The sequence below is a fragment of the Equus przewalskii genome, chromosome 1, assembly GCF_037783145.1.
Source record: "Equus przewalskii isolate Varuska chromosome 1, EquPr2, whole genome shotgun sequence".
Lineage (NCBI taxonomy): Eukaryota > Metazoa > Chordata > Mammalia > Perissodactyla > Equidae > Equus > Equus przewalskii.
Genome location: NC_091831.1, coordinates 16,674,826 through 16,696,150, shown reverse-complemented (window position 1 = coordinate 16,696,150; position 21,325 = coordinate 16,674,826). Strand labels below are relative to the sequence as shown.

General features: G+C 36.9%; 1 protein-coding gene across 4 annotated transcripts in view; it reads left to right on the top strand.

The window, feature by feature from the left end:
* The window catches only part of ATRNL1 (attractin like 1), a 747,612-nt gene that overhangs the window by 174,223 nt on the left and 552,064 nt on the right, over window positions 1-21,325 (top strand). For all 4 annotated transcript variants that reach the window (XM_070595739.1, XM_070595592.1, XM_070595677.1 and 1 more), the window contains exons 16-18: window positions 8,121-8,334; window positions 9,145-9,333; window positions 17,790-18,008. In XM_070595739.1, coding sequence (XP_070451840.1) covers window positions 8,121-8,334; window positions 9,145-9,333; window positions 17,790-18,008 — 622 coding nt within the window. The remainder of the gene's footprint in view (window positions 1-8,120; window positions 8,335-9,144; window positions 9,334-17,789; window positions 18,009-21,325) is intronic.

The window sequence follows — 21,325 nt, the reverse complement described above, 5'->3', positions numbered from 1 at the left end:
TATTTTCTAATAAATTTCTAAAGGAATTTACAATATTTCTTTTCCTTTTTTAAAAATAGTTCACCTGAACATAGTTTATTTAAAAAATTCAACACCATATTTTTTATATTGCCCAGCATTACTCACAGTTGTGACTTCAAAAATCTACAGAATTTATTTTCTATTCCTGGGATGGTAAAATGTAGTCAACTCTGAAGAATAGATTGTACAAGACATTTGGAAATAATTTACTAAATCTGGTTTTGAATACCTTATTTAGTTCATATACTTACTTGAAATATACTATAATGTAAACTACCATAGCATCATAGCATATTTTTTTGTATTTTGTTTCAAAAATAATATTAGAACTCAATGTAGATCACGTAAGTGATAAGGCTAAACAATGATAAATGCCGTCAATCTGAGGTTTGTACTAGATTTGACCTAGTGTTTAAGATATACACACACAAATATGCACAGACACCCTTTGGTAAATAATGCACAAAGTGGCACAATTTCCATGCAAATAATGGAGATGTGTCTACAATTCAGCTATTACCTTGAAAACTATATCAGCCAAACCTCAATGACTTTATTTGTCAGTTTTGGCTTTTATTTGGACAGGTAGTCTGTTGATACTCCAAAACTCCACTTTATATAGTGTGGTGGAGGTGATTTTGACTTGAAAACTTTTTAGAGCTAATATCACCAATTCTTGCTGTAGAAACACTTAAGTAGTGTTTTCTTGATGTAGCTGATTTTTAAGAAGCTTTGAGGACAGTGTATCAAAATGATGGACAGCAAATCTGGAGATACTGCTCATCTCTACAACTTAATAGCAAGTTAACCTCCCCAGCTCTCCATTCCTCATCTGTAATCAGGATAATAATCATAGCTATGTTGCATGTTTATTGTGAACCATAAATGGGATATTGCTTGTAAAGAATATAGATAAATTTTATTTTTGAGTGTTTACTGTAATTATCATTATAATTGTTCGGGTTTGAAGGGTGGTTGTTTTTGTATCTCTGTTTCTACTATTGCTGTTACTACTATTTCCAGGAGTCATTATTTAGAGGATGAATTCTTAGGTAACCAAATGAATTTATTTGATGCATAGTTAATATCATTATTGATTTTGGAAAAATATTTGCCCCAGACTGGTGTTTTAATTTTTCTGTGGTGAATAACAAGCCTTTCTCCCCCCACCCCTGAAAGTTGTACTAGGACCTTTTATCTCTTAAGATGATTCCTGATTTGCGATAAAGAATATGAACATATGTTACTGATTTTGTTTTTTGCTAATAATGGGGGACTGTGCATCTGATTTTTAAAAAGTGACATAAAATATATAAATGTTAAAAAATTAGAGGGACTTTAAGCACATTCTTTTTTGAAATTTTTGTCGAGACATTCAGTTCACTATTACTGCCTACCTAATATTTATGGTAGTGTTAGCATGTATATTTCTCAGGAGTATCAATAACAGATAATTTAACTTCTAGTGCCGCTTTCTAACTGTGGAGGCAAAGCCCTCCCTCCTCATTAATAAAATGGATAAATTAATTATATCCCTGGTTTTTATAAATATTCAAAATTTTCAAGTGGATATCCCAATATGATACTTGCTGGCTGTCAAACAGATTTATATGCCTGATATTAATAGATAGGGTAAACAAAAACTATGGTAATTAAATTATTATGAAAAATTGAGCTGTAAAACCATTTTTGTGTGATCTGTAGCTGTTTTTCTGTGAAAGATGGGCTGGTATTCCTTCATTTAGTACACTCTTATTGAGCACCTTTGGTGTACTTGGCAATCTACTGCTTGCTGAGAGTAGAGATCAGAAGACAAGCACTGTTCTCAAAGAGAGCAAGACAAACACAATTATACTGAAGTATGATAACTACAATAATAGATGCATGCAAGGCGATATCTAACCAGTAGTAGATATCTAACCAGTAATGATGACTTAAGGAGTTTGCTAGAGAAATACCCAGCTCCCTTTTGCAGGACTTTGAGTTGGCCAGTACAAAAAGATACTTGTAAGGAGGCCATGGGAGCACCTATGTTTTTTCTCTTAATTTGTCTTGTTTGAGAGCTACCAGCTTTGTGACTGGAGGATAAGATGTATGTGGTGTCACGTAGAGATCTCTTGATTTTTTCAATATTTTAGAAAAATGTGAGAAGGTCTATTTGTAAAGTTTTATTTTTAATCATGTGGAGCGTACAATGTAACTTAAGATCTGTTTATATTCTTCTGCTACCAGGAACTCCATTTTTTAGATTACAAACTTGAGGGACAGTTACCAAAGAACATTTGAAAATAAATTTTACTGAATATGTATCACATATAAAGAGCTTATTTTTGGTAGGTCCACATTCTTTGAATTTTTGAAAGTACTAGTATTTGGCGTTAGAGCTCCATTGCTTTTTTCCTTTTTAAAAATATATTATTTTTAGCTCTTAGACTATAACCTTGAAATGTGTTATTTTAGAAGTTGCATATTTCAAGATTTTCTTGTGTTACTTGCTCTTTTTTTCTTCTTTATTATTATAAATCATAAAGATTGGAGTAACAATTATTTTGGATGTGTGATGAACTTCGATTTGGTAGTTTGTGGACTAGCGTGCCACGTAAATTAAGAATGTTTTGTTTCATTAGAAGCTGAGCTTTATCAAAATTTCAAAGGTGGAAACTTCTGCAAGGCGACATTCCATTAAGCCTATCTTTATAGAAAATGAATTATATCCTAAGTCATTGCAGCTGTATAAATTTAAGATAACTCTTCCTCAGCAAATAAAGAGCAACAAATTCGTGCCCTTTAAAGAGATATCCTGGGTCAAATAATCATTTGCTTATTGGAAATGGCTAAGGAAATCTTTCAATGATTTATGGTGTGATGTGGTAAATTTTCATAATACGATCATTTGTCTTTCATTTTCAGCTGCCTGTCCAGTTCATTTACTGGGTAATTGTTACTTTAAATGTTTTATCAACTGCTTCATTTTTCTGTTCCTCTACTCTTCCTCTAAGATTCTTATCATGATGAACTAGGAAGTAATATTTCATTTTAAATGACTTGTCTTTACTATAGATAGTGTTTGGAAATATAGGCAGAGTTGTTGTAATGTGAAGCACACTCATTAATCTGAAATATCTATGTTGGATTGACTCCTGCTGTCATTATCAAGAACTGTAAAAATGTTATAGCTTTTCTGTTATCAAAATATCTTTCAGAATAATGTACGAAATATATGATGATCACAAGGTGAAGCAACATGTGTATTTTTATAATTAGAAACATTGTTTATTAAATGCTATTTCTATCTCAGGAGTTGGATAATGGAAAATAATCATCTCTGTTCTCATGAACTTTGTTCAGCAAAACTTACCTACTATGTATACAGTACTCTACTAGGTGATCATAGTGAGCATCGTCAGATATTTTAATTTTATCTAAGAAATATTTGAGTGTTTATTATGTAAAATTTGTTATATTTCTATACTTTACACATTTATAGCTTTATAGTTATAAGCTCTCCAGGACCATTTGTACAAATATTTAGAATAAATGCTGAAAAAAATATATATATATATGTTATTTTTAAAGATTCAGAATCAGATGGAGAGACATATTTTTCTCTATGCTGACAGTCCACAATGTAAAAAGGATGATGTGGAGTCTTGAAACCTCCTCACATTATAATAAAATAGCATTAACTTAGTAACTTAGAAAATAAATATATTATCATGTATATTAAGGTAGAAGTGTTTAGGAATAATGTCAGCAAGATGACAGAATGGAAGTTTCCAGTGCTTGTCCCTTCATAGAAACACTGATTTGAACAACCATCCATATACCGAAGTACCTTCACAGGAGCTAAGGAATCCAGGTAAGAGATTACAGCATCTGGGAGCACAGAAATAAGAAAAGGCTCATTGAAGAGGATAGAAAGACAATTTCACATTACCTGTATCATCCCGCCCCCAAGCCTGTGCAGGGCAGTGAAGCGTGGTGAGAGAGACCCTCTGCAAAGAGGAAGAAGAGTGAAGTGAGCACCCAACTTTGCTGAGGACCCCAGCTCCAGGCCTCTTCTAATGACCCCTGGTGCCTGGCTGGTTCTTGCAGACCCAGACACCAGGCACACTTCAATGCCAGACTGGCTTCATGGCCTCAGGCTCCAGGCTGGCACTTGTGGACCCAGCCTCCAGGCCAGCCTGCCTGTGGCCATAGGCTCCAGCAGACCTAGGGTCCAGGCTTTCCCCAATAGACCACAGCACTGGGCTGATCCCTGCAGACCCAGGATAAGGCCCATTGTACAGACTCAGGCTTTAGGCCCTGCCCTGAGGACCCAACCTTCAGGACCCACCCCTATAGTCCCAGGTACTAGGCCCACCCCCAGGGACTCAGCCTCCAGGCCATCCTCTGCCAGCTGAGGATCAGGCTTATCCTCATGGATCTAGGCACCAGGCCTGCCCCACTGAAGCCTGGCATCAGGCTAACCCCTGCAGACTCAGGACCAGGCCCATACCCATGAGCCCAGGTGCCAGGCTCTCCCAAAGCACCAGGCTGACCCCCATGGACTTAGGCCTAAGACCCATCCAGTGTCAGGCTAGCCCTCCCATGTTTCCTTCAGACTGGCCCCCACAGATCCAGGCTCCATACAGGCCTCTGTGGACCCAGGCTGCAGATCTGCCATCATAGACTCAGTAACCAGGCCTACCCCAGTGACTCTTTGTGCCAGGCCAGCCCCCATGGACCCAGGATCCAGGCCTATACCTACAGACTTAGATTCCAGGTCCACCCCCATGGACCCTGGCACCTGGCCTGCTCATGAGGACCAAAGCTCCAGACCCACTCCAGTGCACCTAGGCTGCAGGCTTGCCTCTGTGGGCCCAGGATCTAGGCTTGTTCATCCACTGACCTAGCCACCAGGCCAGCCCACCCAAGCACTCCAGCAGTAAGCCTGTCCTTGGACTCTAGCAGACAGTCCACCAGAATCTCTGGATGGGCTGACTGGTGAAGAGCTTTTCTTACTGAAGCCAGTTTATAAAGACTGGAAGAAGTGATTACTTCCTCAAATGCACAGACACCTATGTGAAGCCATAGGGATCACAAAACATTGGGGAAACATTATACTACCAAAGGAACAAAACAAAGCACCAGTAACCAACCTTAAGGAAACAGAGATCTACAAACTGCCTGACAAAGAATTCAAAATAACCATCTAAAAGAGGCTTAGAGTTACAAGGAACACAGATAGATGGGTGAATGATATTAGGAAAACAATACATGAACAAAATGAGAAGTTCAACAAAATGATAGAAACCATAAAAAAGAAACAGAAATTATGGAGCTGAAGAACACAATGACTTAACTGAAAAATTTCATACAGAGCTTCAACAGCAGACTCTATCAAGCAGAAAAAAGAATTAGCAAGCTCAAAGGCAAGTCATTTGAAATTACCCAGAGAGAGGGGAAAAAAAAAAGAATGAAAAAGAGTGAAGAAAGCCTATGGGACTTAGAATAGACCATCAAGTGAATCCGTATACACATTATAAGAGTCCCAGAACAGCAGAGAAGGAGAAGGGGGCAGAAAGCTTATTTAAAGAAATAATGATAAGAAACTCCCCAAATCTGAAGAGGGAAATGAACATCCAGACTCATGAAACTCATGGAATCTCAACTGATTAAACTTACAGAGATCTTCACCAAGACACATTATAACAGAGCCCAGAAATAAATCCATGCATCTGTGATCAATTAATCATCAACAGATGTGCCAAGAACATACAATGGGGAAAGGACAGTCTCTTCAGTAAATGATGCTGGGAAAACTGGATATCCTCATGCAGAAGAGTGAAAATGGACCCTTATCTCACACCGTAGGCGAAAATCTCAAATGGATTAAAGACTTAAACATAAGACCCGAAACTCTAAAACTACTAGAAGAAGACATGGGGAAAAAGCTTTTTGACATTGGTCAGGACAATGCTGTTTTGAATATGACCCCAAAAGCACAGGTAACAAGAACAAAGATAGACAAATAGGATTGCATCAAACTAATAAGCTTCTACACGGCAAAGGAAACAATCAGCAGAGTAAAGAGACAACCTATGAAGAGGGAGAAAATGTTTGTAAACCATACTTCTAATATGGAATTAATGTCCAGAATATATAAGAAACTCAAACAACTCAATAGAAAAAATAACCCAGTTAAAAAATGGGCAAAGGACATGAATAGACGTTTTTCCAACGAAGACATACAAACGGCCAAAAGGTATATGATAAAAAACTCAATATCACTAAATGTCAGGGAAATACAAATCAAAACCAAATTGATATACCTGACACTTGTCAGAATGGCTATTATCAAAAAGACAAGAGATGAGTGTTGTTAAAGATGTGGAGAAAAAGGAACCCTTGTATACTGTTGATGGGAATGTAAATTGGTATAATCAATTTGGAAAACAGTATGGAAGTTCCTCAAAAAATTAAAACTAGAACTACCATATGATTCAGCAATCCCATACCTGGCCGTATATCCTAAGGAAATGTAAACAGTTTCTCAAAGAAATATCTGTGTTCTTATGCACATTGCAGAATTACTCATAATAGCCAAGGTATGGAAACAACCTAATTGTCCATCAATGGATGAATGGAAAGAGAAAATGAAAAGTGATGTATAATGGAATATTACTCCACCTGAAAAAGTCAGGAAATCCTGCCATTTGTAACATGGGTGAACCGGGAGGACATGCTAAGTGAAATAAGCCAGACACAGAAAGACAAATACTGTATCATCTCACTTGTATGTGGAATCTAAAAAAGTCGAACTCATAAAAGTAGATAGTATAATGGCGGTTGCCAGGGCCTGGGGGGTGAGTGATGGAAATGTGGAGATGCAGGTCAAAGGTACAAAGTTTCAGTTATGCAGGATAAATAAGTTCTGGAGATCTAATGTACAGCATGGTTACTATTGTTAATAATATTCTATTATATACTTGAAATTTATTGAGACTAGATCTTAAATGTTCTCACCACAAAAAAAGGTAACTATATGAGGTGATGGGTATATTAGTTAGCTTGATTGTGGTAATCATTTCACGATGTATAGGTATACCAAAACATTGCATTGTTCACCTTGAATATACACAATTTTTGTCAATTGTACCTCAAGAAAGCTAGAAAAAAATCAGAGAATAAAATCTGAAAAAAATTTGCATAACTCTAAAGCAGAAACAAGAAAAGAAAAAGGTAGAGGTGTTCATAATCTAATAGAATTTTGTAGAGAGAGTAACTTGGACTAAGAGTATCTCTCTTATTTTTTGAGTATCATAAGAATAACATTTTAAAATTGAGTAATCATTAAAATAAGGTATATAAGTATAAAATATATTTTATTTTCAAGTTATTTTGGAAATATTCGTGCACTAAGAATATTCAGTTTTGTGGCATTCGTCAACCTCTGCTGGTTAAATTTTAGGCACAAGAGTCAGAGATTTTATCAGCTTTTTTGGTCTCTTTAATAATGAAAGTAGATGACATAATTTTGTCTAAAATTGCATGGAAGTCCTAATATGCTAGTAGAAGTCTGAACTAGGAGAGAGGCGGTTATTCTTCTTAGTCCTTTTGTAAACCTGTTACAAAGTCTTCACTCAGCCTCTATATACTGCTAGTTGATTTCATTTTCTGTTTTCTCACAGTGCATGTGCAGGAATTTAGCTGTAGGTTCTTACCCCCATAACTGATCACACTGGGAGCAGTAGTAGCAGTAACAGCAGCAGCAGCAGTATGTTAAGTGTTTAAGGGTCTTACATCATAAGGTAGGTATTTATATGAGACATTTATGTCTCCATTTTATAGAAGAGGAAACTGAGGTTCGCAGGGCTCAATACTGACTCCAATCATGTAGCTAAACACAAAATCTATGTTTAAAAAATAGTGCTCTATTCTACATCATTCTCTAAAATGTGCTGGAATTGTTAATTATCTTTGGTACTAGACATCATTTACAAAGGCAGTTCTATATATTTTCAAATGTAATTTTTAATGATATGAACTATTTGCTAAGGGATATGACGGTATTTTTACATCTAACTTTTTTAATGCTCCTTTTCCACTGTTTACAGAAAGTATCACCTTGGGTAGGCTTGCGCAAGATCAACATCTCCTACTGGGGATGGGAAGACATGTCTCCTTTTACAAACACAACACTACAGTGGCTTCCGGGTGAACCAAACGACTCTGGGTTCTGTGCGTATCTAGAAAGGGCTGCAGTGGCAGGCTTAAAAGCTAATCCTTGTACATCCATGGCTGATGGCCTTGTCTGTGAAAAACCTGTAGGTAAGTAGTCCAGTAAACTTATATTTTTAAAAAATATTATATTTCAACCCCTCTTTCCATCGCTCCCTCCAGAATAGTCCATGGGACTGAAGTAACTTGCACCATCTCACTATGATACTGTACAAATATCTTTTGCAGTTTCTGCTTTTATGCATTTTGGGTATATAGTCAGAAGTGGAATTGCTATATCATATGGTAATTCTATGTTTAATTTTTTGAGAAATTGCCGTACTTTTGCCATAGAAGCTGCACCATTTTATAACTTACAAGGGTTTCAATTTCTCCAAATGCTTGCCAGCATTTTTTTAAAATGATAGTCACCCTTAAAAGGTGCGATAAATATTATGTTTTATGTAAATATCTTATAGTAAATTTTTTCTTTTTATTGTTTATATCAGAGACATGTTCACTGACAGGACATTTGCTTTGATAAGGTGTGGGATGTTTATGGAAAAGATTGTAGTTAGGAAGGTAAATAATGATAGTGTATCTAGTATCAAGCCAGTAAGTAGATAGAAAAATTAGGTTATGTATTTCATTTCTGTTTATAATTTTTAAATGATACAACTTTATGTACTTTATAAGGGATTTAAAATTCCCAAGGAATTATAATTTTCAAATTTGATAATAAATTTAAAAAATATTGACGTTATCTTCATTTTCATTTACCTTATTTAATTTTGCTATAATTTTTATCCCACCCTTGGCTTAATTGAAACATTCCCTCAACAGCAAAACAAATGAAACTCATATACTTCTGTTAAAGTACAGTTAACAAATAAAATAATTATATTTGTTGATTTATTCTAGTTAGTCCAAATCAAAATGCAAGGCCATGCAAAAAGCCGTGTTCTCTAAGGACGTCGTGTTCCAACTGTACAAGCAACGGCATGGAGTGTATGTGGTGCAGCAGCACGAAACGCTGTGTTGACTCTAATGCTTATATCATCTCTTTTCCGTATGGACAGTGTCTGGAGTGGCAAACTGCCACCTGCTCTCGTAAGTGTTTATCTAGAGTGACTTTTCATTTAACGGCAACACAAATCTCTTTTCTGTGATGGAAAGAGGAATTAAACATTTGAGGAAGTTTTTAAGAAATGAGAAAAAATATTGTCGTAGCTAGTTTTAAAACTTATTAATGCTATAAGCCCTTGATTTATCTTGTACCCTCATTTTGAATTCTAAGTATCATACCCTACATATTAACATTTTGCCACATCTGTGCTCGCCCCAACTCTGAGTGTATGTTGCAAACAGCATAACACTTCTTGAAAGTGCTCACTTCAAGGATCACAGATTGCTCTCCTGTGCTTCTTTAGTGTCCTTTAATCTAGCACAGTTCTCATGTCTTCTTTATCTTACATGACTATAATTTTAAAGAATATACACCACTTGTTTTGAAGGTTCCCCAATTTGGATTTGTGTGATTATTTCCTCATAGTTAGATTGAAGTTAAGCATTTTTTCGCAAGGATATGTTTCAGTGGTGGTATTTCTGCTACAAATACAGGAAACACAATCTCAGCATCACATGCAGAGTCCTATCAGCAGGGCAGTTCTGGACTTGCAGTGGGTTGTGCTTCAGGAGAAGATCCTGCCCCTTGCTGGTTTCATGTTTTATAAGGACTGTATGATAAGGATGCCCCTGACGGAGTCTGTGATACAGGGTGCTGTGTGGTTATGAGAGTGGCCTTTCTTGCAAAGACAAATTGCTTCAGGATGCCACTGCCAGGGGAGTTGCATACTACTACTGATAGCACGTGGTGTCCTTGTAGGAATTTGAGACCACGTGCAGCTCCTTTTTCTTGGGAGAATGTAGAAGCTACTGGTCTCACCTAGCTCCTTGTTAGCAGAAAACGTGGTTTATTTTTCCGCAGTCCACCCTCTGATGCTGAGGCTCATCAAAAAGGTGCCTTTCCATCAGGGATATGAATTAATTGGTCTGTTCAGATTTGTAATAAGGTAGAAGGGATTATTTACTTCCACTGCCACACTACCTGCCTCTGAATGTTGAATGCATTCATTCATGTCCCACTAATTGGAGTCTCTTCCTCCTGTGATTGATTCAGTCCTTCTGTCCTTTTTAGGGGAATAATATGCTCTTCAGGGGCCCAGGAGTCACCATTCCACAACCACAGTTAGCTGCAGAATCACCTTAGATAAAGTTGGAGTCCACATTGATTTCCATTCAGAAATCCTTTCTTTGAACAAAGCAAAACATCCATTCACTTGCTAAATCCAAATAAACATAGATAAAGTGAGAGGTACATCTTGTTCCTTTTTAGTTCCCCCACTTCCCAGTTCCTGAAAAAGCTCACGAGGACAGAAGGACCAGGAATCCTTGTTTTGTTTCTCTCCTAATACTTTTACCTATAATAAGGTTTCCAGGGTTTCCAGTGAGTGAATCCAATTAACATGTGCCAGGCCAAAGGAACTGTAGCTACAGCGTGGTCAAAGGAAATAAAATATCAGCCACTTGAGGTCCATTGATGAATCTCGGGCACGTGTCGTAGTTGAACGGTATTCAATGGGATAGGGAATAGTTTCAGTCTTTACAAAGGAATCCTGCCCAGAGGATCTTCTCATCCCAATTCTAGTTCCTTTCTCCTAACAATTGCTCTAAATTAGACACTATTATCTCTTCTCTTATCCCACCCATCTTTGCAACCCTTGTAGATCCATTCCAGGTTTTGTATTAGTCCACTGGTTTCCCTCTGTTCCTCTCCCTCCTGGAAGCAGCTACTTGCAGGTTTCCTAGGAGTGTGGGTCATAAAGCAGCTTGTTCTTGTAACTTTCTTAAGTACCTTCTGGACATTCTTATTAGCTCATTGGCTTCCTTGCATTCCTTCCATACGAGGAGCCACTGGCAACATGACTGTGATGAAATACAGATAACTATCCCAACAGCAACATGCATCGTCTGTCCATCCACTCCTCTTTCCATCCTTCTTCTGAGCTCTCTTGTTTTTCCTCTAAGAGGTAGGCTGTTACAGTTAGCAATCAGCAGCTTCATAATTCTGAGATCCCTTTTGGTGATGAATCTACTGTTTAAGGCTTGCTTCTGGGATCCAGTGGCCCTCAGACCACATCGTCACTCAGTTATTAGCCCTTCTTTCTCGAAGGAGTGACTTTCTCATTTAGAGGTAGCCAGCTGCTTAAGAAAATGCAGGTGGAGACTCACTGGTTTTTCCAGATTTCCATCACTCCCAAGGGGTATGCCCCCATATCTCTAGGCACCACCCAAATCCATATTTGCTCCATATTGGGCATCGCTGTTGCATGAAGAGCTGAGACAAGACGGTAAGTGCCATAGTGCAGGCCAGAACTTCCAGGCTGAGGCTGTTGTGTACAGTTGTTCCCCCAGGCTTCTGGCATCAAGTGGAGAGGTGTTCCTGAGATGGCACTGCTGGATATATTATGGGTTTAGTTCCCTGTTGCTATCCGTTTTTAGGAACTGTGATAAGGAATGGGGAGGTACGTGATCAAGTGTGTGGTACTGGGTTGTTGTCAACATAAAATGGTCTTACTAGCACCTAAAATACCTTATAACTGGGAGCCAGCTGCCTGGAGGAGAGCAATCCCGGTGCTGGAGGTTTGTAGGGGACTGAGACAGTACTTAGCCTCTCCTGCCTGCAGAGTCGTGTTTGTCTCTCCACAAACGTTAATGTTCAGTGAAAGAAGCCAGACACAAATGATTACATACTCTGACTCCGTTTCAGATAAGTTCAAAAGTAGACAAAACTACACTATATTGTTTAAGAATGAATAATTAGGTGATAAAACTATAGAGTAAGGCAAAAAGTTATTATAAACGTCAGTGGATACTGCTGGTAAAAGATTAGGGGCGCTGATTGGGAAAATGGTACAAGGGAGGCAATGTTGCCCTTCTAGACTGGGTACAGGAACAGAGTATTTATTTACAATAATTTGTTAATCTCACATTTTTCTTTGTGTACTTCTCTGTAGGTGTGTTATATTTCACAATAAAAAAAGCCAAAAGGTAGGGGAAAAGGAGCTTGGAAAATTTCCAAGCTCTTATACTCGTAAGAACTTTAAAAATTATTTAGAGTTATGTCTAAGTTGTCTTCTCTGCTCACAAATCTTTCTTGTATTCCATTCCTTCTTTTATTCATCTTTTGGAGAATAGACTTTAGTACTTCTTTGCAAATAAATTTGTCGCTAGTAAACTTTTTCAGTCTTTGCCTGTCTTAAAGTGTATTTTTCATGTTCACTTGAATGATAAAATGGCTAGAATGTGGCGTTCTAAGTAATTCTTTCCTCAGAACTTGTAGCAATCGGTGTTGTGGATGAGAATTCTCATGCCAATTTAATTTTCATTCCTTTGTGGGACATCTTTCTTTTCCCCTTTCTTTGAGAGCTTTTAAAATTTTTCTATCTGTGGATTTAAAAATTTTGCAGTTTGTTTCAATTCAGTTTTCTAGTAATTGATGTGGATTTTTCAGTCTGAATCTTTTCAATCTGAGGAGTAGTTTCTTTTTTTATCTGCTAAAAATGTTCCTACATGTCTTAGATTATTTGTTTTCTTCTATTTACTCTTTTTGGAAATCTTAAAATAGTTGTTTGGATTTCTAGATGTATCTCTTAAATTCACTTGTACTTTCCATCTTTTTGTTTTCTAAGATTCAGATATTTATCCTTTGTTATGGTTTTTTATTTTTATTTGCTTAAAATTCACAAGTTGAAGGAAAGTATATTTTAATATAAACTTTGCCTAACGATTTTTAAGAAAGCTTTGTTAATAACTGGAATTATTAATAATTGATATATTTTAAGTAGTTAGATACTCTGTGAAAATGAATTCCAAGGGGATTATTTAAAGCAATAATAGAAGATTTAGTTCTTAATATATAAAAGTTAAAAAAATGCAATTAAATTAATATAGTGAAAATGGAATAATAAAAAACGTGAGAATATAGTATACATCTCACAAATCTACATTTCTTTCAGTATTTTACAGATTATGTACATACTCAACTTAAGCATTTTTTTTCTTAGCAGTTAGGGAAGGTAATCTTTTTTTTTTAATTAATTGAACTTTAATTTTTAGAGCCATAGGTTCACAGCAACATTGAAAGGAAGGTACAGAGATTTCTCATATATCCTCTGCTCCCACACACGCACATCCCCCACTATCAACATCTCTCACTGAGTGGTGCATTTGTTATAATTTATGAACCTACTCTGGTACATCATTATTGCCCAAAGTCCATAGTTTACGTTAGAGTTTCCTCTTGGTGTGGTCCATTCTGTGGGGTTAGACAGGTGTATAATGGCCTACATCTATCATCATGGATACAAAGTACTTTCATTGCCCTAGAAATCCTTTGTGTTCTGCCTATTTTTCCCTCCCTTACTCCTTAACTCCTGTCAATCACTAATCTTTTTACTGATTCCGTAGTTTTGCCTTTTCCAGAGTGTCATATAGTTGGGATCATACAGTATGTAACCTTTTCAGATTGACTTCTTCACTTAGTAATATGTATTTGTTTCCTCCATGTCCTTTCATGGCTTGATAGCTTGTTTATTTGTCAAGCTGAATAATATTCCATTGTCTGGATGTACCTCAGTTTGTCTACTCACCTACTAAAGGACATCTTCATTGCTTCCAAGTTTTGGCAGTTATGAATAAAGCTGCTATAAATATCCATGTGTAGGTTTTTGTGTGAACATAAATTTTCAGTTCATTTAGATAAATACCAAGGAGTGTGTTTGCTGGATCATATGTTAAAAGTATGTTTACATTTGTAAGAAACCATCAAACTGTCTTTCAAAGTGGCTGTATTTTGTATTTCCACCAGCAGTGAATGAGAGTCCCTGTTGCTTCACAATCCACATACTCGCCAGGAGTTGTTGTTGTCAGTGTTCTGGACTTTGGCTGTTCTAATAGGTGCATAGTAGTATCTCACTGTTGTTTTTTTTTCAGTTGCGTATCAATGACATATGATATGGAGTATCTTTTCATACTTGCCATCTAGATTTTCTTATATGTTTTCTTATAGGTGTTTTATAGTTTTGATTACATTGACTGTCTGTTCCTGCATGCTGTCAAATTTATCCATTAGAGCCCTTAGCGTATTAACCATAGTTGTTTTAAATTCCTGGTCTAACACTTCCAACATTCTGCCATATCTGGTCTGATGCTTGCTCTGCCTCTTCAGTTGTGTTTTTTACCTTTTGGTATGCCTTGTAACTTTTTCTTGGTAGCCAGATATGATGTATGGGTTAAAGAAACTGCTGTGAATAGGCCTTTACTGATGTAGAGGTGGGGTGAGGGGAGAGGGCAAGTATTCTACAGCTCTGTGACTAGGTTTCAGTCTTCTGGTGGCTCTGTACCCTGTACTGTGAACTTCACCACTGCTTCTCAGTCTTTGTCCTCTCTTAGGTGGTACGGGATGGCTGGAGGGAGCTGGAGTTGTGTATTTCTCTTCCCCCATGTGGAAGGGGAGAGAGGGCTGGAGTTGGGTATTTCCCTTTAATGAGGTCAGTTAGGCTCTGATAAACCACCAGCAGTTTAGGCTCTCTTAAATAGTTTTTCCAGGTCTTGTTAAGAAGAAAAGAATGCTCTGGCATATTTCAAAATAGTTCCTTTTCCCCTCTCCCGCTGGAGCACAAGGTAGTTTGTCTTTGATATTCACTGTGAGGACCTGGCAGAGCTCCTGGAGATAAAACTCACAAAAGTGTGGGGGTTCCCTGTGACTGGCTCCCCCCAGAGATTTTTGACTCTCAAGAGTTGTCCACACTGAGCCTCCAGCAATTTGGCAGTTACAGTCAGGTTTTCTTACCCTAGCACTGTTTCCCACAGAGGTTTCTGCTTTGGTAAATTGTGATTTTTCTGTATCCTCCTGTCTGTCTCTCCAATTTTCGGGGCTGTGGTTTGCCTTGTGACCTCAGTTCTCTGATCGATCTAAGAAGAATTGTTGATTTTTCAGTTTGTGATGCTTTTTACTTTTTTTGAGGCTGGTGTGGTGACTTCCAAGCTCCTTGTGTGCCGGACTGGAAACTGGAAGTCTCCAGTAATCACTTGATGACATAATTTCTTACAGATTGATATTTCAAATTCTTACACACTTCAAAAACCATATTGAATATTTTATAATATTTCAAAAAGCCAAAAATAAATAAAATCAAATAGAAATGATTGCTCTAGTTACTTATAGTTCATACATAGTCTCTATACTATCAATAACTTAGGAAAAATAGTACACCCTACAAAAGTCTTTTCTGTATTACTGTTTTCTGTAAGAAAAAGAAACATCATTAGAGTCTGTCAGTTTTTGAGCCACCATTAAATACCAATGAATGAATTTTCTGTTAATCTTTCAGCAATGCATGTTGCTCTCCTTTCTTGAGCAAAAACAAAAACATTCCCGTATGTACTAGTTTCATATCTAAAATAAAATCTGAGAATAGAATGTTGCTCTTAACATGACATTTTGTAACTTGTTATTAAAGCCTGAAATCGAATAGATAAACAAAACTAAAAGATTAATAGTTTGTCGTTTAGTCAATGCAAGAATCCCCAGATTCTTTCGTTTAAGATTTCCCCAGCTGTTTGAAAAGCATTAACAGGAATGTTGTCTTTGAGAATAGTTTAGATTTAACTTGTATGTACTGCTCTTTCAAGACATTTTATTGGTTATCTTTCCTTAAAAGATAGTCCTAAAATAAAATATACTTTCCTAGGAGATATCTATAGGCTGTAAATATAAAATTAGATTTATTCTGGGTGAGACATAGTAAAGATTTACTTCAATTCATCAGATGATAGTAAATAATTGGAATTTCAAGATAACTTACCTAATTTGATATTTTCCATTATTTCCCATTGATTTCATAGCAACCCAATCTATTTTTGAATGTAATTAAAATAGCCTAGTCAACAATACTGTGGGCTAGCTACTATAATACATATAAGAAAAATATTTCAAAGCAAGAAAGCTAAAGAAGGGTATGGTAATATGTGAAATGTTCAGTTATTGAGGGTAAATGATGAGTCATTTAACACTGTACTTCTGAAAAAACATAAATTTCAAAAGGAAGTATGTTCTTGTCAATCAATTGTTTATCTTCAGGGTTAACATTCTCTTGTCTTCAATGACTCAAAGAATATTCTTCCTTTTAAAATTTGCTATTGAGGAAATATAGGAGATGGTACTTATTTTCTACCTTCTTATATCCAGTCTCTGAAATGCTCAGCATGCAAAAAATTCATAACAATAAATCATATTGTAATTGCTGGATACTTTAATCCATGTTCTGTTATCTCCTCGCAGCCTCACAGTCCACTATATTGAGTTCCTGATGTTCACTGAGAAGCTTGTGTACTTGTTTGCAGCAATATGAAAAACATTTTTATTTCCAGTAATATTAAAGTATTGAATGGCAATTAAGTCATTACCACCACAACAATGAAATTGAGTCTGTCAGAAATCTACCACTTTTTCCTCCTTTTAAGGTTTTTCTAGCATGTGACTAGAAAACATCATTCATGGAGTCTTATACCTATGTTGATATCTTCTGTCGACAAACAATTCCCAAGACGAAGCGTGCCTTTTCTAGAAAGACATCAGCAAAAGTAATTAAAGAAAGTCTCAGTCCAATATAGGATACTCTGATTGTGAATTAAAAATTGAAAACATCACATAGCAACTATTGTGAATGCGATAGCAGACTATAATCTATTCATCCTTGGAAAAGGCATCACAGTGTTCATAGGCTTTGTTGAGACTCATAGGTTGTACATCAGTTAAACAAAAAAGACTGAGCTTCAGTGAGTGAGTCTGGGAATGTTACTCTGCAGCCCTGAAAGTCAGAGCCTGTGCTGCTGGTTGCCTGGCTGAGGCAGAGTATCCAGTCCCCGTGTTCCCATTCAGTTTGGCTTTTTGGGTGAGATTGAGTTTATTTGTCACATGATAGCCAAATGCTAGTATCTTCGACCCTTGGGAAGAGCGCCATCAATGAGAGGCAGTCCAAATGGGGCTCAGCCATCTCAACGAATGGGCATCACTTCATTGGACGTTCAAGGCAGATGCAGAGGTTTTCCTTGAAGGCCCTCACTAGGCACCACAAGAACAGCTCACACGGCTCTACATCACAGACTGTGGTAAATGTGGTCTGTAGGCCCCTGGATCAGCTCCCAAAAGGTCCTAATACTGGCAGAGTTCTCAGGAGTCTTTAAGTGTTCACTTCATTTTTGTCCACGTCATGGTTACTACACCTTTTCTCACCCTCAAGTCAGTCCCTTTATCTCCTCTTTGTTCATCCTGTATGTTTTATTTGCCTTAAGTAATTGCTATTTCTTAGGTAATATTAAGAAATGTTTATATTGACAACCTTTTACTGTATTTTTTCAGATCATATTAATTTTTTCCATTAGCTTACAATTCTATTTGAATATAAAGTCATATAACATATTTGTTAATGTTCCACATGCAGCTCAAAATTGTTCTGGATTGAGAACCTGTGGACAATGTTTGGAACAGCCTGGATGTGGCTGGTGCAATGATCCTAGCAATACAGGAAGGGGACACTGCATTGAAGGATCTTCACGGGGACCAATGAAGCTTGTTGGAATGCACAGTAATGAGATGCTTCTTGACACCAGTCTTTGTCCTAAAGAAAAGAACTATGAGTGGTCCTTTATCCAGTGTCCAGGTAATAAAAATGTGATGAAAACAATTTCAGTGTCTGCTTGAGGAAACTAAAAATGATTTTTCATTTTTTATAATAAAGATAAAGAAAAAAATAATGAAAAATGAGATTCAAATTTCAAAGATAAAAAAATATTCTTTCCTAAATCCATCTCCGTTGTGTAGTTGGTATTCTGTTTGGAATCATTAAATAGGCTAAGCCAGATGCGTGGCATATAGTTATTAGAATTGTTTTCCGGTGAATTGTTAAGAGGAAAAAATATTGGCTTTATGCCAATTCTCTACCTCGTAGTATATTGTTCATAGTATTATTATATCTTAGAATTCAAAGGCAGCTCAGAAGATCTAGTCAAACTTCATGCTAAGTATGGGAATGTTCTCTATAATATCTGTGATGGAGTCAGCTGGCCTCATTTTGAAAGCTGCCATTGGTATTCACTACCATTCAATTTTAAAGGTCAGTAAAATTTTCAGGGTTTTTTCATAGGAAGTCTGTTCTTATGCTGAATAAAATCAACCTTCTTGAAAAATTAATTTATTTAATATACTTTTATTGAGTGCCTACTATGTGCCAAGGAGTGTTTTAGATGCTACCGACACACAATTAACAAATTAGACTGAAATCACTGCATTCATGGAGCCTGTATTGTAAATAAAATTAATAAGATCAATTGTACACACACATGCATATTTGAAGTTAGATGGTGATAAGTGCTGTTAGATAAATAAAGCAAGCAAGAGGGTAAGGCTCACAATTTAAAATAGGGTGGTGAGAGAAGATCTTACTCAGAAGTAACACTAAACACCTCAAGTAGATGAGGGAGTTAGTCATGGGGATATCTGGGGAAAGAGTGTTCTAGAAGAGGTAACTGCTTCACACAAGGACTTGGGTGAGATGAACCTATTTATTTGGGAGGTGAACCTAGGAAGCACAAGTGAGGGAACAGAAAGTTTCAAAGGGAGACAAGCCAATAATATATGCCTTATTAAGCTGGCTACTACCCTGGGAAATTTGGACTCAGACCACTAGGGATCTAAGAAGAACCATGTAGAATGCTCCTCAGAGTTAATCCACTGAGGGACTGGGAGGGTGGGGCATTTATCCACTAACTCTCATCCCCCATTGGTGGAGTGATGCCTCTGAGGGTATTGTACTTCTGAGCTATGCCAGCATGTCTGATTAATAGCTTTCCCTGGCACCAGTGAAAATTCTGAGGCAGAAAAGTAGAGAGAGAATGCAGAACTTGCTTTCGGGGTGTGAGACACTGACAGTGTGCTGCAGTGAAACCAGATGGACTGAGGAGATATGGCACAGGGTGCAACAGGACCTGCTACGTAAACTTTGAAATATATGAAAAGCAAAAAAGGAGCACACTACTGATTCACATAACATGGCTGAATCTTAAATACATTTTGCTTACTGAAAGAAGCCAGACCCAAAGGCTACATGTTGTACTGTTTCATTTATAAAACAATCTGGAACAGGAAAACCTATGGGGATGGAAAACAGATCAGTTATTTACCAGGAGTAGTAAAAGGTATGGACTGACCTCAAGAGGCCTCACAATGGAATTTTTTGGGTTATGGAACTGTTCTGTACGATGCTATAGTAATTCATACATGACTATGCATTTGTCAAAACCCATGTTGTATACCACAAAGGATGAACTTTTCTGAATGCAAATTAAAAAAGTCAAGCAGGATGTCGTGGGATCCCAGGATGGAATGCAAAACTGTGACAAGTACATTTAACTGTAGTATGTGTGCCATAACTTCATTAAAAAAAAAAAAAGCTAACTTAAGTAGCTTTGGAAAACAGTGTTTGACTAGATACTGTAAAGCTAAAGAAAAAAATGCAGTATATAAATATTGGGTTCTGGTTAGTAAATTTTTTTCTCACATGGTGTGGGTTAACAATTTTTACAAAATTTTATATGTTTACTAGGTTTGGGCAAATAAGTAAATAAATTGTGTTTAATGTGAGCCAGGTTTCCCACTGTCAGAGAAAGAGGTTAAAAATAAGCAAGGAGTGAAGACAGCAAAGAACCCTGTGGTATTGAATTAGAGTCTGAGATAGCATGAATTCATGTTTATTTTAATATATATATATATACACAGAAGTAAATATAGTTATGTGTGTACACATAGGTTAGTATATATACATATATCTCCTAGCTCTGTTTGCTGAGGGGGCCTAGAAGCCATGACACCCCAATAGCAATGAGCACATCCAGTGCCCACATCTTAGTTTCTAAATATTGTTTTCCAGTGAAAGGAACCAGGGCACCTTGGGGAAATGGCTCATTCCAGGGCTGGAGCAGGAAGAATACAAGATGAACCTGGAGTGTTGGTTAGTGCCAGAAAGTCAGAAAGTGCCCCAAAAAAGAACAACAACAAAAAGGGGCTGAGATCATGTGAAAGGGACATAGAGCCAACCTGGAAGTGTTCTCAATGGATCAAATCTGGGCAAAAAATGAATAATGACTGCATTGGATTGTAACCCAAAGAACAGAATATATGTCCATGATTCTGTACTGGTTTAAATGACCAAATAAATATTAAATGGGTGAGAATGGACAAATATTTCTTACAGAAAAATTCCAAGTAATAAATATAGAAAGAATGAAGGCAATAAAAAAATCACTATTAGAACCCCACAGTAATAATTGCTGTAATAACCCACTTAAGAATGTTGAAATTAGTGGGTGAAATTTTAAGGAGATGCAGGATATTTGCGTAGCTTCAATGTGTCTCCCTCAAAAATATTTATTAATTGCTGTGGTGGTTTTAACATATGTCCACAAATTCTTGGACACTTCTTCAACTAGGAGGTGGAGCTTAATTTCTCTCCCCTTGTGTGTGAGTTGAATGTAGTGACTGACTTCTAATGAATAGAGTATGGAAGTGGAAAAATTATAACTTTACAGTGGAGAAAGCAAGTAGACATCATCTTAACCAAGGGATCTAGGTTAACTACACCAATAATAAGTCATGTTAATATCGTGTATCTCCTGACATGATGTGGTAAGAAGGGCATTTCACTTCTGTGATATTCTTCCCCCAAATCTATAACCCAGTCTAGCCATGACCAAACATCAGACAAATCCAAATTGAGGGACATTCTTCAAAATACTTGACCAGTGCTCTTTAAAACAATCAAAGTTTTGCGAGAGAAGGAAAGACTGAGAAACTGTCACTGATTATAAGAAGCTAAGGACATGATAACTAAATGCAATGTGGTATCCTGGATTGAATAGTGGAACAGGAAAAGGACAATTTGTGGCTAAACGGGTGAAATCCAAATAAAATCTGTATGAGTTA